The 24,265-nt window shown below is 37.1% G+C and overlaps 2 protein-coding genes across 2 annotated transcripts in view; both read right to left on the reverse strand.

Moving 5' to 3' along the window:
* LOC137252507 (uncharacterized) overlaps positions 1-13,313 on the reverse strand; it is a 33,119-nt gene extending 19,806 nt beyond the window's left edge. The window contains exons 1-2 of the mRNA XM_067788335.1: positions 13,185-13,313; positions 6,352-7,255 (exon numbers count right to left, since the gene is read on the reverse strand). Coding sequence (XP_067644436.1) covers positions 6,352-7,202 — 851 coding nt within the window. The 5' untranslated portion in view covers positions 7,203-7,255; positions 13,185-13,313. The remainder of the gene's footprint in view (positions 1-6,351; positions 7,256-13,184) is intronic.
* Gen (XPG-like endonuclease) lies at positions 12,149-23,522 on the reverse strand. The gene is made up of 6 exons (XM_067788334.1): positions 23,204-23,522; positions 22,836-23,148; positions 22,623-22,776; positions 19,504-19,639; positions 19,276-19,443; positions 12,149-13,819 (listed from the first exon to the last, which is right to left on the reverse strand). The coding sequence occupies exons 1-6, from the start codon at positions 23,359-23,361 to the stop codon at positions 12,349-12,351; spliced, it is 2,400 nt and encodes a 799-aa protein (XP_067644435.1). The 5' UTR covers positions 23,362-23,522; the 3' UTR covers positions 12,149-12,348.
* Positions 23,523-24,265: the final 743 nt, after the last annotated feature.

Consider the following 24,265-nt stretch of genomic DNA (forward strand, 5'->3'; position numbering starts at 1 on the left):
TTCAATTGCAGCTCAGCTCATTCTCAATTTCTTCTCTCGCATGTAGTTGCCACACTTGATTGTTTCGAACAAAACTTTTAGTATAAATGTTTGACATAACATTTTAAATGGAGAACTTGTAAGTTATAGAAAAGTAAAGAATCAAATCGCAGGAAGGTAATTCACCACTGGAGTAACTTTACATGTAATTCGGCAAGTTTAATTTTCGTAACACTTTAAGTTGAAACGATTCCAAAACAACTCAAACTTTTATGTTGTCAGAAACACCAACATCAAAAAAGATACGTTCGAGTGATGAAAATTTGTAAAAACTTGAACAAAATGTTACTAACTTTGGAAAAATCCTGTTCGTTCAAACAAAACTTTTGCAACAAGAGGGCGCAATTTTGCATTTCGCTTGGAGAAGTTGAAAAATTGTACCCGATAAATAGTTGTCCCGGTATCTCATAATTTTTTGCACAGTAAATTCAAAAAAGGGGTTTTTGTTTTGTATTGATAACTGGAAAACTATGTAGTTTTTTGTTGTTTTCCCATTTTGTGTGTTTTTTCGATTTGGTGGTTTTCTTATTTTGGTGTTTTTTTTAACAAGTGGCACCATCGTCATAAGTACAAAGTAGAGAGCGCAGTGAGCGTAAAATTCTCTTTGAAATTTGCTCACGTATTGACTGTTGATCGCTGTTGAAATGACCAGTGAGATCAGTTGTGTTAACAAAAAAATCAGTTAGATTGATTAGGAATCTGTCAATTTTACAGAATTTTGTTAACTTAAGGGCGACAATTTCTCTTCTGTTGAAATGACTAAACTAATTTGTTCGCTTGACAAAGAACTCGGTCAAATTAACCGTAATTCGATCAATTTCACCGAATCTCCTTTAAGTCAAGAACAGAACAGATTTGTTGATTTTACTGGCACCATTTCTTTCAGTATACATATGTTTGTCATGTCACATTGAACCTTATTGATCTGAGGTTTTTAGTCGCTTCTTACGGAAGGCATGCCTATCGCGCAAATATCCCGACGACCCCCACTGGTGGCTGCTTAGGTCAGGTGTGAATGGGAAAACCTTGCGGACTAAAGCGTCTTCAGCTATTGGCACAAAATGACGTAGGAATTGAATCCACTCTACTGCTCATCAGTTTTCTTTTATAGTTAGCGTTGGATCAAGGCGAAAGTCCTTTATTTAACCCCCTGAGGAACATTTCTCCCCATTACTTTAAGGAGCATAACACCACCTTTTGACAGGGACCATGAAGCCAAGGCGTACATCAAGGAGAGCAGGATGAGATTACCTACAGACTACACCGATTCTTCGTTACATTTTATGGATGACATTACTTTGTCTCGTAAGATTGGTTCCTAAATCAAACGTTTAGCAATGACTAGCCTAGCAAGTCGCAAGTGCGCGACTCTTCCTTTGTGCATGATCGAAAGCGTGGAGCCCTTTATCTAACTGAGAGAAGGTAGAATCTAATCCAGTCGGAATCGTTGGTGTTTCCCAACGTGATTTGGACTAGGCGCATAAGCTTCGCAGTGAAGTAAATTTCATATACAGCGGCGTGCAGGTAGCTCCTTTACGCACTGTCAAAATCCACTTTTAAAAGTCAATGAGCCTCCCTACGATTTCCATTTCCATGCTATTATAATTATTATCTACCAACTGAGGTCCTCAGAAAACAATATTTTCAACAAGCTTGAGCCTTAGTTATGTTGATATGGTTCGTCTCTTATTTTGCTATATGTGGCGATAGTACTCGTATTGCGGGATTCGCCGGACTTGTTGTAAACGGTCACTCGGCACACCGTCGCATCAAAAAGTTGTGTTGCTGAATCTGATCTCATAAGCTCTCGGAATTGTCCTATTATATTCCTGGGATAGGGACCGTTTCTAGTAGTTGGCTACTGTGATGTACCATGAATTAAAAATCTGGCAGTAAATGGGCATTTAGCATTTCGTTAGGAGCATTTGAGGCTGGATGTGCAGTCGATATTAAGTCCGTCTTAAGTGTGGTAATTTGGTAGGAACTCTTACATAATGGCCTAGCGGCAAATTGCTTTGTATATTCCTAGAATTGTCCCTCTGGATTAACGGCAAGTCATTTGAAGATTTTGTGGCGGCTTTGTAACATAGTTGCAGACGCAGTTGTATGAGCGGTGAATTAAAAACGTCGTGCCATATCGAAGGTCCAGTCAATTCAAGAGAAAAGTAATATCAAATACACTTTACAAAAGTTTTTGTAAACTAGGTAGCCCCTCGACAGAGGTTTGGGACTACGTCCGAGTGTATTTCTCTAATGTTGTTGTTGTATTGACTATAAAGACTCTTCCCGAAGGTTTTGGGGAGTGTTATCGATGTTGATGGCCCTTTCCCGGCTGCGGATCCGGTACGTTCTGGTAACAAGCACCATTAAAGTACTAGCCCGATCATTTCGGGAACGATTTGGTATGATCACATTAAACCTTCTAGGCCATCCCCCACTCCCTAGTTCCATGAGGAACTTGGGGTCACCTCAGCCTCGCCTGTTAAATATGTATATGATAGATTCATATTTGTAACAGGATTCCCCTCGCGTAGGTGAGGTTGACAATTGGGTTGCGGAAGCTTTGAAGCTAAAAAGCTTTGTATTGCGATTATCAACCTCTTGAATCCCATATTTCTTTAATGATAAGCTTATGCGTTAAAGTTCATCTATGCCTTTCGAAGTCGGCATAGGACAGTTTGTAGGAAAAAAATAAATTCGGACAAGAATCTCTGATTCTGGTATGGAACGGAGTTTCGATGCTTTATTATACATAAACTTCCAAAGGGATTTTTAGAAGTGTAAGGATGGTTTCCTAAAGGGGATTGTCCGCTTGACTATGTGTGGGTGCTTTCTTTAACCATCTCCTGCGTTAACTAAGGAAACAATATAAAAGTCTAGTTGAGGGGTCGACTGCTAATACGCTACCAAAAATATCGAGAGAGGTGTCAAAAAACGCGTATTGACCTCGACAACAATAATCCGAAGGCGGAAAAGAAAAATTGTATCTCTGTCCTGAGATATTTGCAGTTGAAGTTGGTGATTTTCATGTAGTTGTTGTACCCACAAAAAAAAAGTGGGTAAAAGTGTTTTGCGCGGATATAGTTTTGGTCTCCAAACCGGTGTTGGACCCACCCAGAGTAATTTTTTATAAGCGCGGCCGAAGGCCGCCAATGCTGAAAGGTGTTCTGCGCAAAAATACTAAGGATCTCAGCCACGGTTTCGGAGGGACCCGTGGGTCAATTTTCGGTTTTTCGTTAATATCTTTTGAACGAGTTAAAATTTGTATTTCCGCCTTCGGATTATTAATACTGACGTCAATAGGCGTCCTTTGACACCTCTCTCGATATTTTTGGACGCGTATTAGTAGTCGACCCCTCAACTAGACTATTACCGGAAACAGCTAGAAATTGGTAGATTCCCGGGTTTTCAGTGCGAGTTTAAACTACAGTTAAAGTTGACTAGAGCTTAAAATTGCCACTTTGTGCGATAACATAAAATTTCGCTGCTCATCTCAGCTTAAGCGGCCGAAGTAGTGTCAGGGTTAAACTCTAGTAAATTACAACTGTAATTTAAACTCGCACTGAAAAACGGGGCATACATTAGATATAGATATTTGGCGCTTCCAGCAAACACGACCATTTAGTAATCACTTGCTGAACGCCCCGTTGAGTATTTTTAATCCACTCAACGGTTTGGATATTTTGTCAGGTTACTGAGCTTACATTTTTATACCCAGCGTGCTTTGCACACAGAGTATATTAACTTTGATTGGGTAACGGTTGGTTGTACAGGTATAAAGGAATCGAGATAGATATAGACTTCCATATATCAAAATCATCAGTATCGAAAAAAATTTGACTGAGCCATGTCCGTCCGCCCGTCTGTCCGCTAACATGATAACTTGAGTAAATATTGAGATATCTTCACCAAATTTAGTACACGAGCTTATCTGGACCCAGAATAGATTGGTATTGAAAATGAGCGAAATCGGATGATAACCACGCCCGTTTTTTATGTATATAACATTTTGGAAAACACAAAGAACCTGATTATTTAGTAAATAATACACGTAGAATGGTGAGATTTGACGTGTGGACTGATATTGAGACTCTTGATAAAAATTTGAAAAAAAATTAAAAATGGGCGTGGAACCTCCCACTTGTGATAAAATCAATTTTTGCAAATATTATTAATCATAAATTAAAAATCGTTAAACCTATCGTAACCAAATTCGGCGGAGAGGTTGCCTTTACTATAGGGAATGCATTGAAGAAAAATTAACAAAATCGGTTAAGGACTACACCCACTTTTATATAAAAGATTTTTAAAAGGGTCGTGGACGAATAAAATAAGCTATATCTTTGGAAAAAGGAGCTGTATATCAATGGTATTTAATTTCCCAAGTGTATTTATAACAATAAATAGGAAAAACTTCAAATTAAAAAAATGGGCGTGGCACCGCCCTTTTATGACTAAGCAATTTTCTATGTTTCGGGAGCCATAACTCGAAGAAAGATTTACGTTTCCTAATAAATTTGGTACACAAATTTTCCCTATATCAGGAAATATTTCTAGAAAAAGTGGACGAGATCGGTTAAAGACCACGCCCACTTTTATATAAAAGATTTTTAAAAGGGTCATAGACGAAAATAATAAGCTATATCTTAGCGAGAAAAAGCTTTGTATCAATAGAATTTTACTTTCTATATTGAATTATAACATTAAATTGGAAAATACTAAAATTTTTGAAAATGGGTGTGGCACCACCCCTTTTATGATTAAGCAATTTTCTATGATTCGGGAGCCATAACTCGAAGAAAAATTAACGGATCGTAATAAAATTGGGTACACAAATTTTCCCTATAGTAGAAAATATTTCTAGAAAAAATGGACGGGATCGATTAAAGACCACGGCAACTTAGATATAAAACAAGTTTAAAAGGGTCGAATACTAGAATAATATTCTATAACTTAGCTAAAAATAGTTTTGAATCAATGATATTTCACATCAAGTTTTACTGTAAGAGGAAATGGGGAGGCATTTTTTTTTAAACGGGCGGTGCCACGTGTTATGTAGAAAAGTAATTTATCTGAAATGAAATGTACAATTGAAGCTCACGCTGAGTATATAATGTTCGGTTACACCCGAACTTAGACACCTTTTTTGATTACGTTACATTCACTCAACGTATTAATTCGACTTTTTAGCAATTTTCAATAAATTTTTTCTTCTTAACCTTCGGTAGACACACCTTTTTTTTACGTAAACGAGATACTGGGGTAAGTGTCACCCCAATTCATTAACATGTTAAAGTCTTTATTTCCATTTTTTTTTTTGTAAGTATTTAAAATAAATTTAAGAGGAATTGTATAATTTAATTAGTTCAAGGACATCAAATAATATAATACAATACTTGGTTTTTATTGACATAAAGAAAATTTCTATCAGAAATAGGTTTTGCTTTCTAAAGAAAAAACAATATAAGGAAACTATCTTGGACTTCAAAAAACTATGTAATTTAGAAATAAATAAGTAAATATACGAAAGAAAAACGAATTTATAAAAATTAGTAAGTTTACTTAGTTTAGCTAAACACTCTAACAAGACAATTTGAGATTATAAAGTTTATTCAATCTTCTTCCGCGCATTGATTTGTTACCATAGCTCTATGTTCCTCACACATAGGTAGTGGCAGCTAGCACAGGCCTTGGACGTCTTCCGGTCTTTTTTCTGTCCTAAAACTCACATCTAACAGGTTTTCGAAGTCTTGTGTTACGAGTTGCGCAAATGTCCTGCACTGATAATATTTGCTGTATTTGAATACGCAGGCTTCGTCTAATATGCGTAGACTCTAAGCGCTCTTTTAAAAACGCTCCAACTCGATTAGAGGACGAATTCTAGACCACATTGATCTTAAATAAAATCTTTCATTATAGAAATGGAATTGAAAAAAGATGAAAATTCACCTTATGGAAAAAAGTACGCGAACTACACTCTGGGGTAAATTTCACCCACTCACTTTCCTAAATTTGGTGCTCACTAACTTCTGACGACTAACTGCCTGAATTCGAAAGCTAACGGTATATTTCCAGATGTTAAAAATAAACAACCAACAACCCAGCAAACATTTTGTGGGGTGACTCACACCCCAGTGTGTTTACCGAAGGTTAATACTATTGTGAAGTGTGAACAATAATTTAAGAAAATGTATTTCAAGTGTCAGTTGGCTCAACTCGCCGTTCATGAAAAAAAAAAATTTATCTATTAGTTGTGTTCGTTGAAAGCGCTCTTTCTCTCATTAGCATATTAACATCCTGGTGTGTTCTTACTCATTTTCCAAAATCAACTGCTTGCCAACAGCCCAACAGATAATCACTCCATTCGCATAAAAACTAAGCAAGCGGTTTTCACTTAACCAACCCAAAGCCACAGCAAAACCTTGCGGCGATGTTGTACAGCTAAGCTCTTCGATTTCGTGTGAATTTGTCATATTCACATTTAATTGCCCATCATCTATACGGCTGCCCGACCGACATAACCATATGTGTATATCACCATCCATAGTAGAACCAGCAAATATACTTTTATTAAATCCATTTGTACTTAAGCTGCTCAGACATGACTTCAATGGCAAACTTTTGACTTCTTTGAAGATAACTAAATTACCAGTTGGCATACGTTTTGGTACGAATAGTTTTAGAAATTGTTGCATGTGATCACACCAGTCATCGTGTGGCGCCTTGCTGCTCGCGACCAAAATAGGTGCATTGTTTGTGTGTACTGATAACCATGCGGCAATGCCTTGGGAATTTTCCACTGCACCCATTGAAAGTTTTTGATATATCTGTATGTTAGATTGTTCAGCAAGTATGACTGCGCCAACATTATCGTTGGTGTCATTTAGTGGTGTAGGTCCCTTTAGTAGTTGCTCCTCAACAGCAGGACAAATTTTACGTAACCAATCGGCAAGCTTCCTTTCGTCCACTACACAATCCATGGATGTGGAGAATTCAGTCTGTGTACTCATGTGTGAGCTAAGTGCAGTTTCGACGGACTTATCGTCCCGTTTTGGCTCCGGGTCGGTGCTAACACATGCTTCGACTACTTTATTGTGTTTTTCCAATTGTTGCGTTGGCAAAAAATCAACAACTTCCGAAGAATAATCAGATAAGTCTTCCATTGAATATTTTTAAAAATTGTTTCTTAAATAATGTGCGAGTTTGTAAATAGAAACTAATAAAGAATGAGAGATTTGTTGTTTAGAAATTTGAATGTGTTGCCATGGAAACTAAACGTTGTTAAAAGAGGGATGAATGTAACAAAGTGATATATGGGACATAAAGGGTAATCTAATATATAAAATTCTTGTGTCACGGCGTTAGAGGCTTAACTCCTCCGAAACGGCTGAACCGATTCTCATGAAATTTTGTGAGCATATTGGGTAGGTCTGAGAATTGGCCAACGTCTCCCTTTTTTTTCGCTACGTGCCTAGGGTCTTGAGATCAAAACGTGGACCCGGGTACCCCTAGAATGTGTTTGTACAATATGGATATCAAATGAAAGCAGTTGAGGAGTGCTTTAGTGCAGGGTAGTTTTCATACCTTTTGGTGACTAGGGTCTCGAGATATAGGCCAAAACGTGGATCAGGGTAACACTAGGATGTGTTTTTACATTATGGATATCAAATTAAAGCTGTTGATGTGTGCTTTAGTATAGAGTAAGTTTTATGCCGCTGGGTGACTAGGGTCTCGAGATATAGGCCAAAACGTGGACCCGGATACACCTAGAATGTGTTTTTACATTATGGAGATCGAATTGAAGCTGTTGATGTGTGCTTTAGTACAGAAGAAGTTTTACACCGCTGGGTGACTAGGTTCTCGATATATAGGTCGAAACATGGACCCGGATACCCCTAGAATGTGTGTGTATTATGGTTATGGTTTATTAATTTTTTCTTCCATCGCAACATAGTAACTAAAGTAACATCATTTAGATTGAAATATAAGAAAAAAGGTAAAGCATTCTGTAAAATATGATATATTAGTGTTGAATGCTATAACTATATAAATTATTGAATCTAATGTGTGGGGTTACATGTCACTTAAAAAGCAATTAAAATGAGTATGTATGTATATGTCGAAATAACAAATATCAAATGAAAGCTGTTGCTGAGAGCTTTAAAGTAATTTTCATTGTGATATTCGATTTAGTCGCATCAACCTGGAAAACTGATAAATATGCATGCGAAGCCGAAATAAAGACAAGAGCTAAAAATACCCACATACCTATTTACATACGTCCTATTCGATTTGCCTGAAATTTGGTATATAAATTTGCCTATATTAGTATTTACGATGCTGTTTTCCGGGAAGTAGACCAGAGACGGACTGGGACTGGGATTAGGACTAGGACTGGGATTAGGACTAGGACTGGGACTGAGATTGAGACTCGGAGTGTGAATGGGACTGAGACTCGGAATGGGACTGGAACAAGATACATACCACCCTCTGGGACTGGCACTAAAATATGAAGAAGAATGAGAAAAACTTGAGAGAAGAGAAAAGAGAGAAGGAGATTGAGAAAGTTTGTTTCCCTAACGATTAAATTGAACTGGTCGGTCCGTGAGGGCCGCACATAGACTGATTACCAGATGTTTGATTAACGACCAAACTGAAAAACCCTATCAAAAATCAAGATCTATGCTATAAAACTACTCCCGTCTTCTTGCTAATACTAAAAGCTTTCTAGAACTGTACCACGTGCTGCTTCTAGATCTGACACATGTATCACTTTAAATAGCTGAAGTCAGCTTGGCAAGCGCAGGGAACGAGCAGAGAACGTGCTCGATCGTTTTCTCCTCCAGCCCGCACTTCCTACATCTGCTATCACTGACCAAGCTTAATGACGCGAGAATGCAGTGTCAATCAGAATACCCGTCATGAGTCTACATTCCTCTCTTTTTAATAATAGAAGTTACTTTTTTAGTCTGAGGTTGTAAGACCTATGCATGAGTTTCGACACTTTACAGCCCCGCGCTTGGGTCCACGCCTTTCTCGCTGGGTCGATCGTGTGCAACTCTCGTCTTCTCTTAATCTCGCCCATTCTAATTGGAACGTCTACGGAGCAAGCTTCGAGAGATGTGCCCTCTTTAGCTATTTTATTCGCTTTTTCATTCTAATCTATTCCCACATCCCTGGGTGCCAATATAGATGTACGAGTATACTTCTCCCTATCCCGATTCTTTCCAGGGATTGCTTATACTCTTACCCACTTTTAGATGATGCCCTTTGCGATATTATGGCCTTAATTGCTGCTTGGCTGTCAATATAAAAGTTACCGCGGCTGCAGTTTAAGCAACTTTCTTTCATTGTTTATACTGCTCTGGCTACGGCTAATACTTCCGCCTGAAAAACGCACAGTGATCTGGCGGCTTGCAGTGTCAGTTTATTTCCAGATCAGCACGATATACCACCGACCCTACGCCTTCCGCCATTTTGGGCACCCTTGCGCCAACCATCCACTTCTATTGTGGCTCTAACAGCCCCTTCGAAGCGCAGATACGGAATCAGGTAGTCTGTTTTGAGACACTGAACGTAGTTTCAATTGTTAAATCTATGTTCCTTGCCACCAGGTTTACAAGTGAAATGTGCAGAATGGCACACGGTGTAGCCGTCGTGATTGTTTTCGGGGCTCCCGTAATGTGGAGCCTTGATGACGTTCATACCCACTCTAATTTTTATACTCAGCTGAGCAGAGCACACAGAGTATATTAATTTTGTTCGCATAATGGTAATCCGTAACGGCATAAAATAATCGAGATAGATATAGACTTCTATATATCAAAATAATCTGGGCGAAAAAAGAAATTCATTTAGCCGTGTCGGTCCGTCCGTAAACACGATAACTTGAGTAAATTTTGAGGTATCTTGAGGAAATTTGGTATGTAGGTTCCTGGGTGCTCATCTCAGATCGCTATTTAAAATGAATGAAATCGGACTACAACCACGCCCACTTTTTGATATCGAAAATTTCGAAAAACCGAAAAAGTGAGATAATGCATTACAAAGGACGGATAAAGCGATGAAACTTGGTAGGTGCGTTGACCTTGACGCAAAATAGAAAATTAGTAAAATTTTTAACAATGGGCGTGGCACCGCCCACTTTTAAAAGAGGGTAATTTAAAAGTTTTACAAGCTGTAATTTGGCAATCGTTGAAGATATCATGATGAAATTTGGCAGGAACGTTACTCCTATTAATATATGTGTTCTAAATAAGAATTAGCAAAATCGGATGGCGAACACGCCCATTTAAAAAAAAAATTTTTAAGGCAAATTTTAACAAAAAAATTGAATATCTTTACAGTATATAAGTAAATTATGTCAACATTCAACTCTCTCCGCCCTTTTTCATTTAATTTGTCTAGAATACTTTTAATGCCATAAATCGAACAAAAATTTACCAATCCTTGTGAAATTTGGCAGGGGCATAGATTCTATGACGGTAACTGTTTTCTGTGAAAATGGGCGAAATCGGTTGAAGCCACCCCAAGTTTTTATACACAGTCGACCGTATGTCCTTCCGCTCGGCCGTTAACACGATAACTTGAGCAAAAATCGATATATCTTTACTAAACTTAGTTCACGTACTTATCTGAACTCTCTTTATCTTGGTGTAAAAAATGGTAGAAATCCGACTATGACCATGCCCCCTTTTTTGATATCGAAAATTACGAAAAATGAAAAAAATGCCATAATTCTATACCAAATATGAAAAAAAGAGATCAGACATGGTAATTGGATTCGTTTATTGACGCAAAATATAACTTTAGAAAAAACTTTGTAAAATGGGTGTGACACCTACCATATTACGTAGAAGAAAATGAAAGAGTTCTGCAGGGCGAAATCAAAAGCCCTTGGAATCTTGGCAGGAATGCTGTTCGTGGTATTACATATGTATATAAATAAATTAGCGGTACTCGACAAATGATGTTCTGGATCACCCTGGTTCACATTTTGGTCGATATCTCGAAAACGCCTTCACATATAAACCTAAGGGCCACTCCCTTTTAAAACCCTCATTAATATGGTACAAACACATGCTAGAGTCACCCCTGGTCCACCTTTATGGCGATATCTCGAAAAGGCGTCCACCTATAGAACTAAGGCCCACTCCCTTTTAAAATACTCATTAACACCCCTCATTTGATACCCATATCGTACAAACAATGTCCAGAGTCACCCCTGGTCCACCTTTATGGCGATATCTTGAAAAGGCGTCCACCTATAGAACTAAGGCCCACTCCCTTTTAAATAATCATTAACACCTTTCATTTGATACCCATATCGTACAAACACATTCTAGAGTCACCCCTGGTCCACCTTTATGGCGATATCTCGAAATAGCGTCCACCTATAGACTCCCTTTTAAAATACTCTTTAATACCTTCCATTTGAAACCCATGTCATACAAACAGATCCCTATGTTCATTTTGCTAAATGGTGATTTTCCTTTATTTTGTCTCCAAAGCTCTCAGCTGAGTATGTAATGTTCGGTTAGCCTTTCTTACTTGTTTGAGGTAGGTTTTTTTTTGTGTGGTTGTCTACTAAACAAGGACTCAATAGCATAGGATAGGCTTTACAATCGCCAATCCACGTTGAGCTTCCACCACAACTAGACTGTCTAGAATGATTCCTAGATATTATGAGCAAGGTTTCTCCTGCAGGGTCACCCCTCCAAACTTGGGCCTGGTTCAATTTCGACCTTCTAGACAAGACCATATCTGTTTTCTCCGCGTTGGCGGTCAACCCGACATTAAATGCCCAGGTATGTATATCCCGAAGTGCCCGATCCATTAAAGAGCTTATTGTCAGAAAGCACTTTCCACTTGTGACAATTGCAACATCGTCTGCGTAAGCCGTAAGTTTTACGGGTCACTCATCAAACCGCCTAAGTTGATTGATGATCAGCGTCCACAGCAGAGGTGATAACACCCTCGTGCGGCGTGGCCCTGACCAATAATTGCATGGCCTCGTACAGCCCCCATTGTGAAGTATTCTTCCTGTAATTTAACATGCAGCCGATACAGACGAAACTGATATAAATGAAGTAAATTTAATGATATGATATGATTAATTGGAAAGTAAATTTATGACAAACAATTTGATACTAAATTAGAAACGTTTCATGCACTGTATTAAATAAATCACGCGCTAAGATACAAAAGAGCAATGTGGCTAATAATTGTTGGAAACCTTTTACAAATGATATTTTCCATTGGCTGATGCATAGTATTCCCATCGGTTTGGTATAAAACAAAAAAAAAATATCAACAGTCGTCACTGCTATCGTCAATTACTACGAAAACGTCATCAGCGTTTTCATACTTTAAGCAAGATGTCGACTTATTTACTAAGCTTAAATCCATCAACTTCTCAAATTCATCGTTTTGATGATTTGATTTATCAAAAAAATAACTAATATTTTGCTTTTCCTCAATTTCAGACGTGGTACTAGAATTTATATCCGCTAATTTCATTAACGAAGAATGCAAACTATTTCGCTCTATGAAACGATCTAGATGTGTCTTGGGCTTTGTTGGGGAAGCTGTAGCAATAAACAAATTCAATTTCTTAGCCTTTTCAGTTACATTCTGCAAGCGATGACGTTTTGCATTTACTAATGCATCAAAACTATCATCCAATGATAAACGTTTTGATATAGGTGAAGAGCTCGTTGTATCTTTTTGTGAGCAAATTGATAAATTTCTTTTATGCGCTATTAAATCTAGATCATCCTTAATACTCCATTCATTTAATAAAAGGCTTAAGTCGTTTGAAATGGATTCATAATGCAAAGCCTGGCCTTTGAATGTGATAAGTTTATGCAGATGCCCTGTTTCTCGGACTATTCCATTAATAATTTCTGATATATCGTGCGTCAATTCATCGCAATCGCTTTCCAAATCGGATGGCAAAGTTTTAGTTATTGGTGTTGAGCATTGGGCAGCTACAAGATAACTGTTTGGTTTGTTTTTAATGGGAGTACTAGCCCCATTGATTGTAGCAACCTTTTGTCGCTTAAAGAATTTGTCAATTAATTGCAAACCCTTTTTATTATTTGTACGTTTTTGCTGCGGTTTCGATTTCTTTTTCGTATTAATACCTTTGGTTATATCTTCCGTGGCATTGATTAAATCAGTAAGGTTTTCAAGCGAACTTTGCATAGGCACATCCTGTAATTTAGCTTTTCGACGTCCTTTTGTAGCTTTCGGCGGTTTTTCTTTGGATTTGATGAATGTTGCAACCAAATCAGGATAAGCATTTTCAACTAAATAGAAGGGTTCAACTGTACTCCAAAGTGAATTAAGTCCTTTAGGATTTTCACTCTCGTAATCTTCAAGTTGTTGTTGTGGTATGAGACCATTGAAGAAACCACGTTCATCTTGCCAAATTATTTCAAGACTTATCACACCACGTACAGTTCGTTTCTTGAAAATTTCCTTGATCGATATATATGTGACAGTATTTAAATCGGTGTTTAATGGTATATTTTTTACCTGCCAACGTGCTAAGAGCGGTAGAAATTTTTGAAAGCAGTAAATTTCGGTCCACTGTAGTAGATGACCCATTTGTTTCACAAACTTGATTAAGTTGGGTTGTCGCCAAATCAAATTTAACTTTGGTATTATGGCCGGTTCATTGAGGAACTCAGCTATAATTTCTTCAGATGGAAATGATGGATCAGTTAGGGCCTTTTTACGTAAAGCAAGTTCCGCTTTCAACGATAAACGCTCCTCCCTAAAAGAATAATAATAATACATCAATATATTTTATGTTTTAAAACAAAGAAAATAAGTGTGTTTGGAAAGAAAAGAAAGTGAAACTACATAGAAAAGGTGTGAGAAATGGGAAGCTGAAGTCAGCATTTACAATTAGAGGTGCAGTGTATGTGAGGAGCGACAGCGCTGCGAACAGCCCGCCAACTGCCATAAGCTGCGTAGACGACTTGCATCAGTTTCGCTAGTTTAGTCTTAAGTATTTGTCCTAGTTGTAGTGAATTAATCTTTGGAAGGGTAGTTAAACTCAGTTATTGTACTTTCTCGTTTTATTTACTTTCTTGTTTTCTTAAAGTTGCTTTTCACTTGTGCTGTCCTAATGATGGTGGGTAATGATGCGAATAGCATTGGCGATAATAGTCTTGTACTAATGAATATTTTATGCAGTCGGCAAAAGGGTTTTAATGTCGCACACTTTAATGCGAAAAGCCTAAATATTGAGAAAATGGATCAGGTTAGGAGAACATTTGAGCAATCTTCGGTAGATGTTTTAGTGTAAATGATTTCGTTAATACGTTGTCTGTAGTATCTGTTGATTATGATGAAATAATATTATGTGGTGATTTTAATGTAAATATGTTATCCCGTGATATGTATAGCTCCCGCCTTTTAGGTGACATGTCTAGTGTTGGTCTTTCTTTAGTAAATTCCTCTGTACCGACTAGATATGGGAATAATTGTTGTCATAGTCTACTAGATGATTTCATTGTGTCTGATTTGTCTTCTGTCTTAAATTTCGACCAAATTTCGTTTGTGTCTGACCATGATTTAATTTTCTGTTCTGTTCCTTTGACATTTGATCATGGCAATTTAGTTTCGGTTCCTTCAAGTTTTCCTGATTATCGCTCGATCAATTTTAACAACTTGAGTACTGAGATGTCTTGTGTTGACTGGACTTATTGCTGGAACTTGCCATCGGTAAATGACAAGCTAAACTTTTTAAATAATATATTGTTATCTTTTTATAATGCTCATGTACCGATGCGCACAGTTCAGAGAAAATCTCGATCTTGCCCATGGTTCAACAAAACTGCTCGTGACATAATCTGTAAACGTAACAAAGCCTATGCAGTATGGAAACGGAACCGCACTGATATAAACTGGCGTTCATATACGAATATACGGAATGTAGCTACTGCAACTATAAAACATGAGAAGCAGGCATACTTTCGAAAAATGTTAAATTGTGAACTTCCTAATAATGTGTTGTGGCGTAACTTGAAAAGTCTTCGTGTACTTGTTAAAGACAACCTTGATTGCTCGCTAAACCTTGAAGATCTGAATGTAGTATTCGTTAATTGTGCTACCTCTTCCAATGACCCAATCACCCACCCGATGCATTGTCCTGTGAATTTTTCTCAGAAATTTGAATTTTGTGCTGTGTCGGAGCATGATGTGGTGAGATGCATTTATAAGATTCGCTCAAATGCTATTGGTGAAGATGGTATTCCTGTAAAATTTATAAAAATTGTTCTTCCACAGATACTGCCAGCCCTGACCCATATTATCAACCACTGCATCACAACCTCGTGTTTTCCTGATGTCTGGAAGATCGCATGAGTCCTTCCTGTAGCTAAAAATAAGTCCGCCTGCCGTCTAAGTGATTTTCGTCCCATAAGCATCCTTCCTGCGTTGTCGAAGACTTTTGAGAGCTTGTTATCAGAACAGATTCATGCTTATATTGACAAGTTCAATCTATTTTCCCCATTCCAGTCTGGATTTAGAGCAAAGCATAGCTGTTCAACTGCAATAATCAAAATCTTGGATGATATTCGGGCCCCCTATGACAGTAACAAGATAACAATGTTGTGTCTGCTCGACTTTTCCAAAGCGTTTGATTCTGTCAACCACACGTTGTTATGCATGAAGCTTAAGTCTTATTTTGGTTTTGGGGACTCTGCTTTACGTCTCATGAGGAGTTACTTGGGTGGTAGAGCGCAACGAGTGAAGGTGGGATCGCAAGTCTCTAGTCTTAAGATGTTATCTAATGGTGTCGCCCAAGGTTCGATACTTGGACCGTTATTATTTAGCCTATTTATTAATAAAATATTTACCACCTGCATGTATGCTCAAATGCATGCTTATGCAGATGATATACAACTTTATATGTCTGGAACACATGCGCAATTTTCTGAACTTTGTGCCAAGTGTAATAGTGATTTGTCAGCTATTTTGTCTTGGGCGCAAAAAAATTATCTTTTCCTTAATAGTGATAAATCGTATGTGCTACCTATATCTAAAAGGCAAATTAACTCATCAAATCTACCAGCTTTATACATTAATAATAAGTGCCTTAAGTACGTGTCTAAAGTAAAGAATCTGGGGGTTGTTATTAACTCTAGTCTCTCTTGTGATGATCATATTAACGCTGTTATCAATAAAGTTTACTACACTCTACGTAATCTACGAATGTCTGCCCCCTTCACCCCACTTGGAATTAGGAAGCGGCTTGCTATACAACTAATACTACCAATTATCTGCTATTCGGAATGTATATACAGCAAATTAGTTTCAAAATCGGCACATAAGATTGATGTCGCCTTTAATCATGACACGCGGTATGTCTTCGGGTTGGCTAAGTATGATCATATAACAGCGTGGCGAACGAGTCTCTTGGGTTGTGAAATATCTGAGTATCTTAAGGCAAGAAAATATATATTTTTGTGTCGTGTGATTGCTGATAAAATGCATACTTATTTATATAACAAGCTAACATTCTCTAGATCTGCTCGCATAAATGACTTGATTGTGCCCAGCTACAATTATCTAAACTCTGCAAGACTTTTCTTTATCAATGCTATCTGCATTTGGAACTCTATCCTCAACTCGGTTCGCAATAACTTAAGTAGAAGCAACCTTAAGAATGTTATATTTTCTTTCTTTGGTAAGGTTTATACAAATTAGAATCTGAGTTTAACTACTTATTAGTTTATTCAATCATTGTTGCTAAATGTCCTTCTCACAATTCTTGTTAAACTGATATATTATCACTTTTATTACTTTTTTTTACATGCTTACCTGTTTTCTAAAATTGTATATGGAATAATATATACATTTTTAAGTTTTAAGTTTTAAAAAATTATACTCATTAATATGTAACCATTGTTGCACTATAAAAGATCATACAATATCTTATTGTGCTAATACTGTCAATAAATAAATGAAATGAAATGAATGTTATTTCCATATTGTTGTTGTATTAGCAGTTATTGCAATGTACGAGTATTGCTACCAAGTGCGGAGCTAGTACTAACTCGCCTCAAAAATATACCGAAATTTACTCACACAAATGTATATATGTATAATATTGTGGCGAATATTATCATTTCTAGCATCACTATGCGGTTAGTAAATAAACACAACAACAGTAAGCCATTTACACACATACATAGAAGGCGACGAAGATTATTTCACACACATAACCAGCAGCTTGAAGCAGAGATTATTTCACATACACATATATGTAGTCATCAGCTAAGAGCAGAAGTTGTAACTCACACATACACACGCATATAGCTAGAAGAAAAACATAAACTACAGATATCTATATATATATAAATCTAATTCTGTGTGTGTGCGTGCTCGCTATGGAAACGTATTTCTCACACTTCAATCATCACCAAATTTTGGCTATAGGTTCCTTCGATCAACATGAAGGTTTTAGGCTAAAAATAATTTCGATATATAGAAGAGGCGTGGTACCTCCTATACAAATGGAATCTTTGGTACTGCATAACTCTGAAGGTATACATGCCAGAACATTGAAATTCAGTAAGGAGTTATATGAGGTCAATCCTCAACACCACCAAGAAAATGTGGAATTGGGAAAAAGGGGACGTGGCACGTCCCATACAAATGGAATATATCATACTGCATATCTCTGGACGTAGTAATCGTAGGATAATGCAAATTGGTAAGAAGCTATATGACGTTAAGTACTAACACCTCCAGTAAAATGTGGAATTGGGAAAAAAGGGGCGTGGCACCTTCCCTACAAATGGGATTTTTCAGAACTATGGCTCCCGTACAAACTTAGGTTATTTTAATACCTAAAGTTTGACTGCAATGTTGAATTTGGCTGCTATTCCTTTTGTACGTTTTCAGTCTACATCTTCTATAAAAATCAAATTCTGCGTGTGTGACCCTATGAAAACGTATTTTCTACACTTCAATCATCACCAAATTTCGGCTATAGGTTCCTTCGATTAAGAGGAAGGTTTTTCATATATCAGAATAAAGAATTTTAAATTTAAGTTTTTTTTGCTATGCGAACGAGCAATCTTAGCTCCCAAAAATGATCATGTTAACAAAATCAATGATCGCATTCAAAACCAAATTCCTGGTGAAGAGTGGCGAAATATACATCGATCGATACAGTTACAGATGAAGATCAAATTGTGAATTATCCAATTGAATTTCTAAACTCTTTAGACCACCTGGAATGCCTGCGCAAATATTAACTTTGAAAATTGGCTCACCAATCATGCTTCTTCGGAATTTAGACCCACCAAAATTGTGTAATGGAACCAGACTTTGCGTTAAGAAATTAATGCCGAATGTAATCGAAGCAACAACCATCAGCGGTAAAAGCGAAGGTGAAGATGTGCTCATTCCACGGATCCCAATGATTCCTACAGATTTGCCATTCAATTTTAAGAGTTTCCTGTACGCCTTGCTTTTGCAATTACAATCAACAAAGCACAAGGACAATCGCTTACTGTTGCAGGATTAAATTTAAAAAGTCCGTGCTTTTGCCATGGCCAGCTATATGTTGCTTGCTCTAGAGTTGGAACGTCAAAAAATTTGTTATTTTTGCACCGAACGAAAAAACCAAAAATATTGTGTACCCACACGCATTACAATAAGATACAATAATAAAATGGTTTAAACGAAAATTTCACCAAATATGCGTACAAAATTCAGTTCAATTTACAGAACAATAAACTAAATTATCAACAAACAAAACAGATAAAATAACGCTACATTCATTCGACCTCGGGCATTACAACGTTTTCTGGGTATAGCTAGTACATGTATACAAATAAATAACCAAGTATGAGAAATTCTCGGCAAATAACCGTAATAAGATTTAATAATAATCTTGAAATTTTTCCAAATTAATCTATACTGAAATACTACACACTGAACTCGAAAGAGTATAGTAAAAAAAGTAAAAATTGTGAACGATTTACAAAATAATGTGAAAATGGTACAAAATCACCAACGATGCAAGATTTGGGCAAAAGTTTATCTATGTATTGAATTTTATAAGATATGTTGATCGATGAGTGTATGAGCTACCCAACGCGCTAGATAGATATACCGATAATCCTTGATAAAGTTGTCATGACTCTCTTCTACCAGTTTACTTACTACTTCGTGCGTAAACAGCGTGTTTAAAAATCTATCAACACTTACTTCCAAAGACTTTCATCGCATCCGCGACTGGTGCGACAAACGCCACAGCCGCTCTTTGTATGACTTTGTGTACGTCCCATATGCCCACAATTACTGCAAATGGTTTTATCATCAACACGCATTTCCAACGCTGTATATTTACTATCTTCACTTCGCCATGATCGAATTCTGAAAATTGAGTAATATATTTATATTTGGATAGTAGATACAAATATACATTCTGCATACCTCTCTAAGATTTCTACTTCTTTATATTTATTGAATAATTTAAGTACTCCATCACGTCCAATGCCACCAATACCTTCTGGGCAATAATCACATCCACAAAGTAAGGCCATTACAATGGTTTTGTTTTGTCCAAAATCTAATCGAGTAAATAGTAGTAATGTATATTAGAGGCTCTTTCAACAACTGGTATCGGATATGCATTACGACAAGGTTATGGGGCTTAAAATATATCCGCGGCAGGTATGCCTGTCGTAAGAGGCGACTAAAATACCAAATGGATTCAAGGGGTTGCCAGCGCAATATATAGCTTCTCCAACCCAATTGTCAACCTCACCTTCTTCTCGGTGAAAAGCCGAGTCTCAGCGTGAGCTACCTTTAGTATCACCGAGTATGCTGAGGTCTGATCGTTACATGCCTTTAGTTTATATACGTTTTTATTTCTTATTTCCTCTGTATTACAGCTTTTGAGGTACTTGGTTTTCCAGTACTTACCTCTCCTCTCCGCGTTGCAGATTTTGAGGTCTGGTTCCTGTTGTTGTTGTTGTTGTTGTTGTTGTAGCGATTAGGTTACTCCCCGAATGCTTTGGGGAGTATTATCGATGTGATGGTCCTTTGTCGGATACAGATCCGATACGCTCCGGTAACACAGCACCATTAAGGTGCTGGCCCGACCATCTCGGGAACGATTTATATGGCCACATTGAACCTTCAGGCCATCCCTCCCTTCCCACCCCCAAGTTCCATGAGGAGCTTGGGGTCGCCAGAGCCTCGTCTGTTAGTGAAACGGGATTCGCCGCTCGAAGGTGAGGTTGACAATTGGGTTGGAGAAGCTATATATTGCGCTACACAACCTCTTGAATCTGGTTCCTGTCATTCCGGCTAGTTCGCTTCCTGGTTCTGGAACTTGTCAGGTTCAGCCGATCGCTGCCCGTTGCTTCTCGAGGCTTGTTGTTGTAGCGATAAGGTTTTGGGGAGTATTATCAATATTGATGGTCCTTTGCCGGATGCACATCCGGTACGTTCCGGTAAGAAGCACCATTAACGATTTAGTATGACCACATGAAACCTTCTAGGCCATCCCGGCCTCCCACTCCCTACATCCATGAGGAACTTAAGGTCGCCAGAGCCTCCACTGTTAAATAAACAGAATTCGACACGGGTAAGTGGGGTTGACGGTTGGGTGGGAGAAGCTATAAATTGCCCTGGCAACCTCTTCAAAGGTTGCGCTACACAGCCCCTTGAATCAATTTGGTATTTTAGTCGCCTCGTCCGACAGGCATACCTGCCGCGGGTATATTCTAAGCCCCTAATCCGCTGGGGGATTATCGGGGATTCTTCCTCTCTGAGGTACCCATAGGATTACCTCAAGGCTCAGTATTGGCACCTATATTATTTCTTATATACATAAATGACATAGTCAATGCTATCGAAGGTTGTGAAATTAGAATTTTTGCGGATGATGCATTAATTATGATAAGTGAAAATAATATTAATACTGCACTCGCCAAAATGCAACATGAACTAAATAACTTGTATAAATGGTTGTGTGGTAATAGACTGAAACTAAACATAAATAAAACTAAATATATGATAATAACAAGGAGGAATATCAATGAGGAGGATATAGCCGAGCTAAAAATAAATGATGAAATCATACAAAGAGTTAACAGTATAAAATACTTAGGAATAATAATTGATAATAAACTCAAATTTGAAGATCATATAAATTATACAATTAAAAAAGTAGCTAATAATAATATAGGAGTGATGCAGAGAACAACTAAATTCATTCAAAAAAGTACAAAATAATCTTATATAAATCAGTTATAGAACCGCACTTCGTGTACTGCCCGTCCATTCTATTCATAATATCGGATAAAGAAGTAGACAAGCTCCAAAAGCTTCAAAATAGATGCATGAGATTTATTCTTCAGAAACCTAGAGATACACGAACGGCTGACATGTTGAAGACTTTAGACTGGTTAAGTGTGAAACAAAAGATTTTTTTCTACTCCATGAAATTCATATTTAATAAACATGGAAATGTACCTGAGTATTTAAATAAAAATATAGCATTAGTTGAGCAAACTCACAACATAAATACGAGGAGCAAACATAATTTCAAATTTCCGTTTTTTCGAACTGAAACTGATCAACAGAACATTTTCTACAAGGGTCTGAAAAGTTACAATGATATGCCTAAGGATATAAAAAGTTGCAACCAAATAACAGTATTTAAAACAAAATTATATGAATATTGTAAAACCTTAGCTATAAGATAAAAAAACTGTAATATTTTCAAATTTACGAATTAGGCTTCTGGCCGTAATAAATAAATAATCTAATCTAATCTGATACCGGTTGCAAAATTGAGAATTGGTCGAAGCAAAGTTCTTGTCAATGAACTGTCTTCGACATTTTTCCACTGGCTCGCTGGCCTATGTCAAGCGATCGCTCCCGTCGTTGGTTGGGTTAACCACAGACACTCCCCGAAGGTCTTGGGGAGTGATATCGATGTTGATGGTCATATGCCGGATACAGATCCGGTACGTTCAAGTAACACAGCACCATAAAGTTACTAACTAGCCCGACTATCCCGCAAACGACTAATATGATCACATTAAACCTTCTAGGTCATCCCACCCCCCACCCCCAACCCCTAGTGCCATGAGGAACTTGGGGTCGCCGGAGTCTCGCCTGCTAAACATGGGTATGATACAATCATATTTGTAACAGGATTCCCCTCGCGTAGGTGAGGTTGACAATTGGGTTGCGGAAGCTTTGAAGCTATGTATGCAACTTTGTATTTCGCTTATCAACCCTAGCATTCGTTCTTTATTATCCCCAAAACCTTAGAATAGTGTATTTATAGTTACAACAGCAACAGAGATTGGTCTTCAAACGAATTTTAATATACGCTACCTTCCAATCAAATTTAGAAATACGTCATTCTAGAATAATTTTTTGATATATCAACATAAGCGATCTTGTAATCGGTGATCAACAATAATCATGATCATATTTTAACTCGAATTAAAGATGACTACAAATGTAATACCTTAAAACCTTAACATTTTACATTTACGTTCAACTTCGCCCAATTGCATATCTGTACATACCCATCTTTTCTCTAATTTGCCGCATATCATAAATATCAACTGCACCTCCTTGAGCAGCTTGCGCACCTTGAGTAGATACCGAAAAATTGCGATACACACGCACAGCGCCATACGCAAAACAATCCGAATCCTGACTGATCACACCATCAACTAACTATATAATACTCATAACGGTAAATTGTATTTATCAGAAAATAATATTGATATGCTTGCCCCTTTTCTGTTGAGAAACGCGCAATAAGCTTCAGCCTCACCGGGAGCCTGAACACATTGTATACCCATGGATTGCAAAAGGGTTTCGCATTGTTTCAACACATGATTGAATCTAGTTCTGCCTTTATCTTTGTTTTTGTTTTGTGATTCTTGTGTCACTACTTGTATATTTTGACTTGGTTTGGTACCTCGGAACTGCAGCTCAGCACGTTTTGCAATCACATTGTTTTTAAGTTTAGGCGCCACTCCTTCAAGAACGAATACGGGTGTCACATCCTCCCAAATTAAGTAGCAAGTACGAAAGAACAAATTTCTTTGGGATAAAATCAGTTAATAATATTCAATGGTAATACTTGTTAGGTACTTACTTCAAATGATGCCTAGGATGAACAAAGTAATCTACAACATTAAGACTTTCACAAATCCAGCCAGCAAGGTCGATCGCCACTTTTTTACCTCTGAGTTCACAGAGTGGTTTGCGGTCAGCATGTGGCGTTAGTACAGACCAAAGGTCTTTTACACCCATTTAATTAAATTTTTTGCAAAAAAGAAATACATTAGAATAAAAATTAAATTGAACTTTGGCGGTTCCTGGATAAACGAGTTTTTTAAATTTTGCAATGTCAGTCATTGTGGATCAAAGTTTCATTCACAATGAACAAAATTTCTATCACTCAGCTGACGGAAACATGTTTGCAACGTATCAACTAGTGATGGACGATACAGCGAAGTTAAAATAGATATATCGATTTTTGAATCGCGCCTATTTTTTACTGCTATAGCGATCGCTTTAATATATTTTTAATAAGCGAATCTGCAATTTGTATATTTGGACATAAAAAATGAATGTTTTAGTTTGTTTATCGGAGTAGATTGAATGCTATACATTAATTTAATTTAGTATACAGAATAAATGAACCAAAATTGGAATAAAAAGAAAAAATATATATCTTTTATTATAAACTAATGCAATGTGAAATTCTAATTTTCTGAGATGTTATGATACAATATTATTAACTGGCTGACGACGTCGTGTTCAGTCTCGTATTACACTCAATGAGATGAAACTGGCTGAAATAGATGTCTATGCATCTTTGTTTTATAAATTTTGCTAATTGAAAATGCTTTGATTTTTAATGTAAGATGAATCAATCCGAAATAAATCTGTATATGTAACACCATAAAAACATGATTTATTACTATTATTTTTATACTATACCGATGTATTCAGAAATACTCCGTATGAATTTATTCAAAAATTTTTATTTGGCTGCATAATGTTTTTATAGTAAAATTAATTAGTTTTAAATGAAAAATGCAGAGCAAAAATATAGCAAATTCTTCAAACTATTATAAAAATATTTTTTAACAGAAAATTAGCAACGCACTCCAGTGCTCTTGAAATCAGAGGAAGAATCCAGCCAAATAAT

The sequence above is a fragment of the Eurosta solidaginis genome, chromosome 5 (genome assembly GCF_040869045.1).
Source record: "Eurosta solidaginis isolate ZX-2024a chromosome 5, ASM4086904v1, whole genome shotgun sequence".
In the NCBI taxonomy this organism is placed as follows: domain Eukaryota; kingdom Metazoa; phylum Arthropoda; class Insecta; order Diptera; family Tephritidae; genus Eurosta; species Eurosta solidaginis.

Coding starts and splice junctions, on each gene's coding strand:
- Gen (XM_067788334.1), bottom strand. CDS start 23,361: ATGGGTGTAAAAGACCTTTGGTCTGTACTAACGCCACATGCTGACCGC. Junction 19,640..22,622: donor GCAAATTAGAGAAAAGATGG/GTATGTACAGAT, acceptor TTACTCGATTAG/ATTTTGGACAAAACAAAACC. Junction 19,444..19,503: donor GAAGTAGAAATCTTAGAGAG/GTATGCAGAATG, acceptor CTCAATTTTCAG/AATTCGATCATGGCGAAGTG.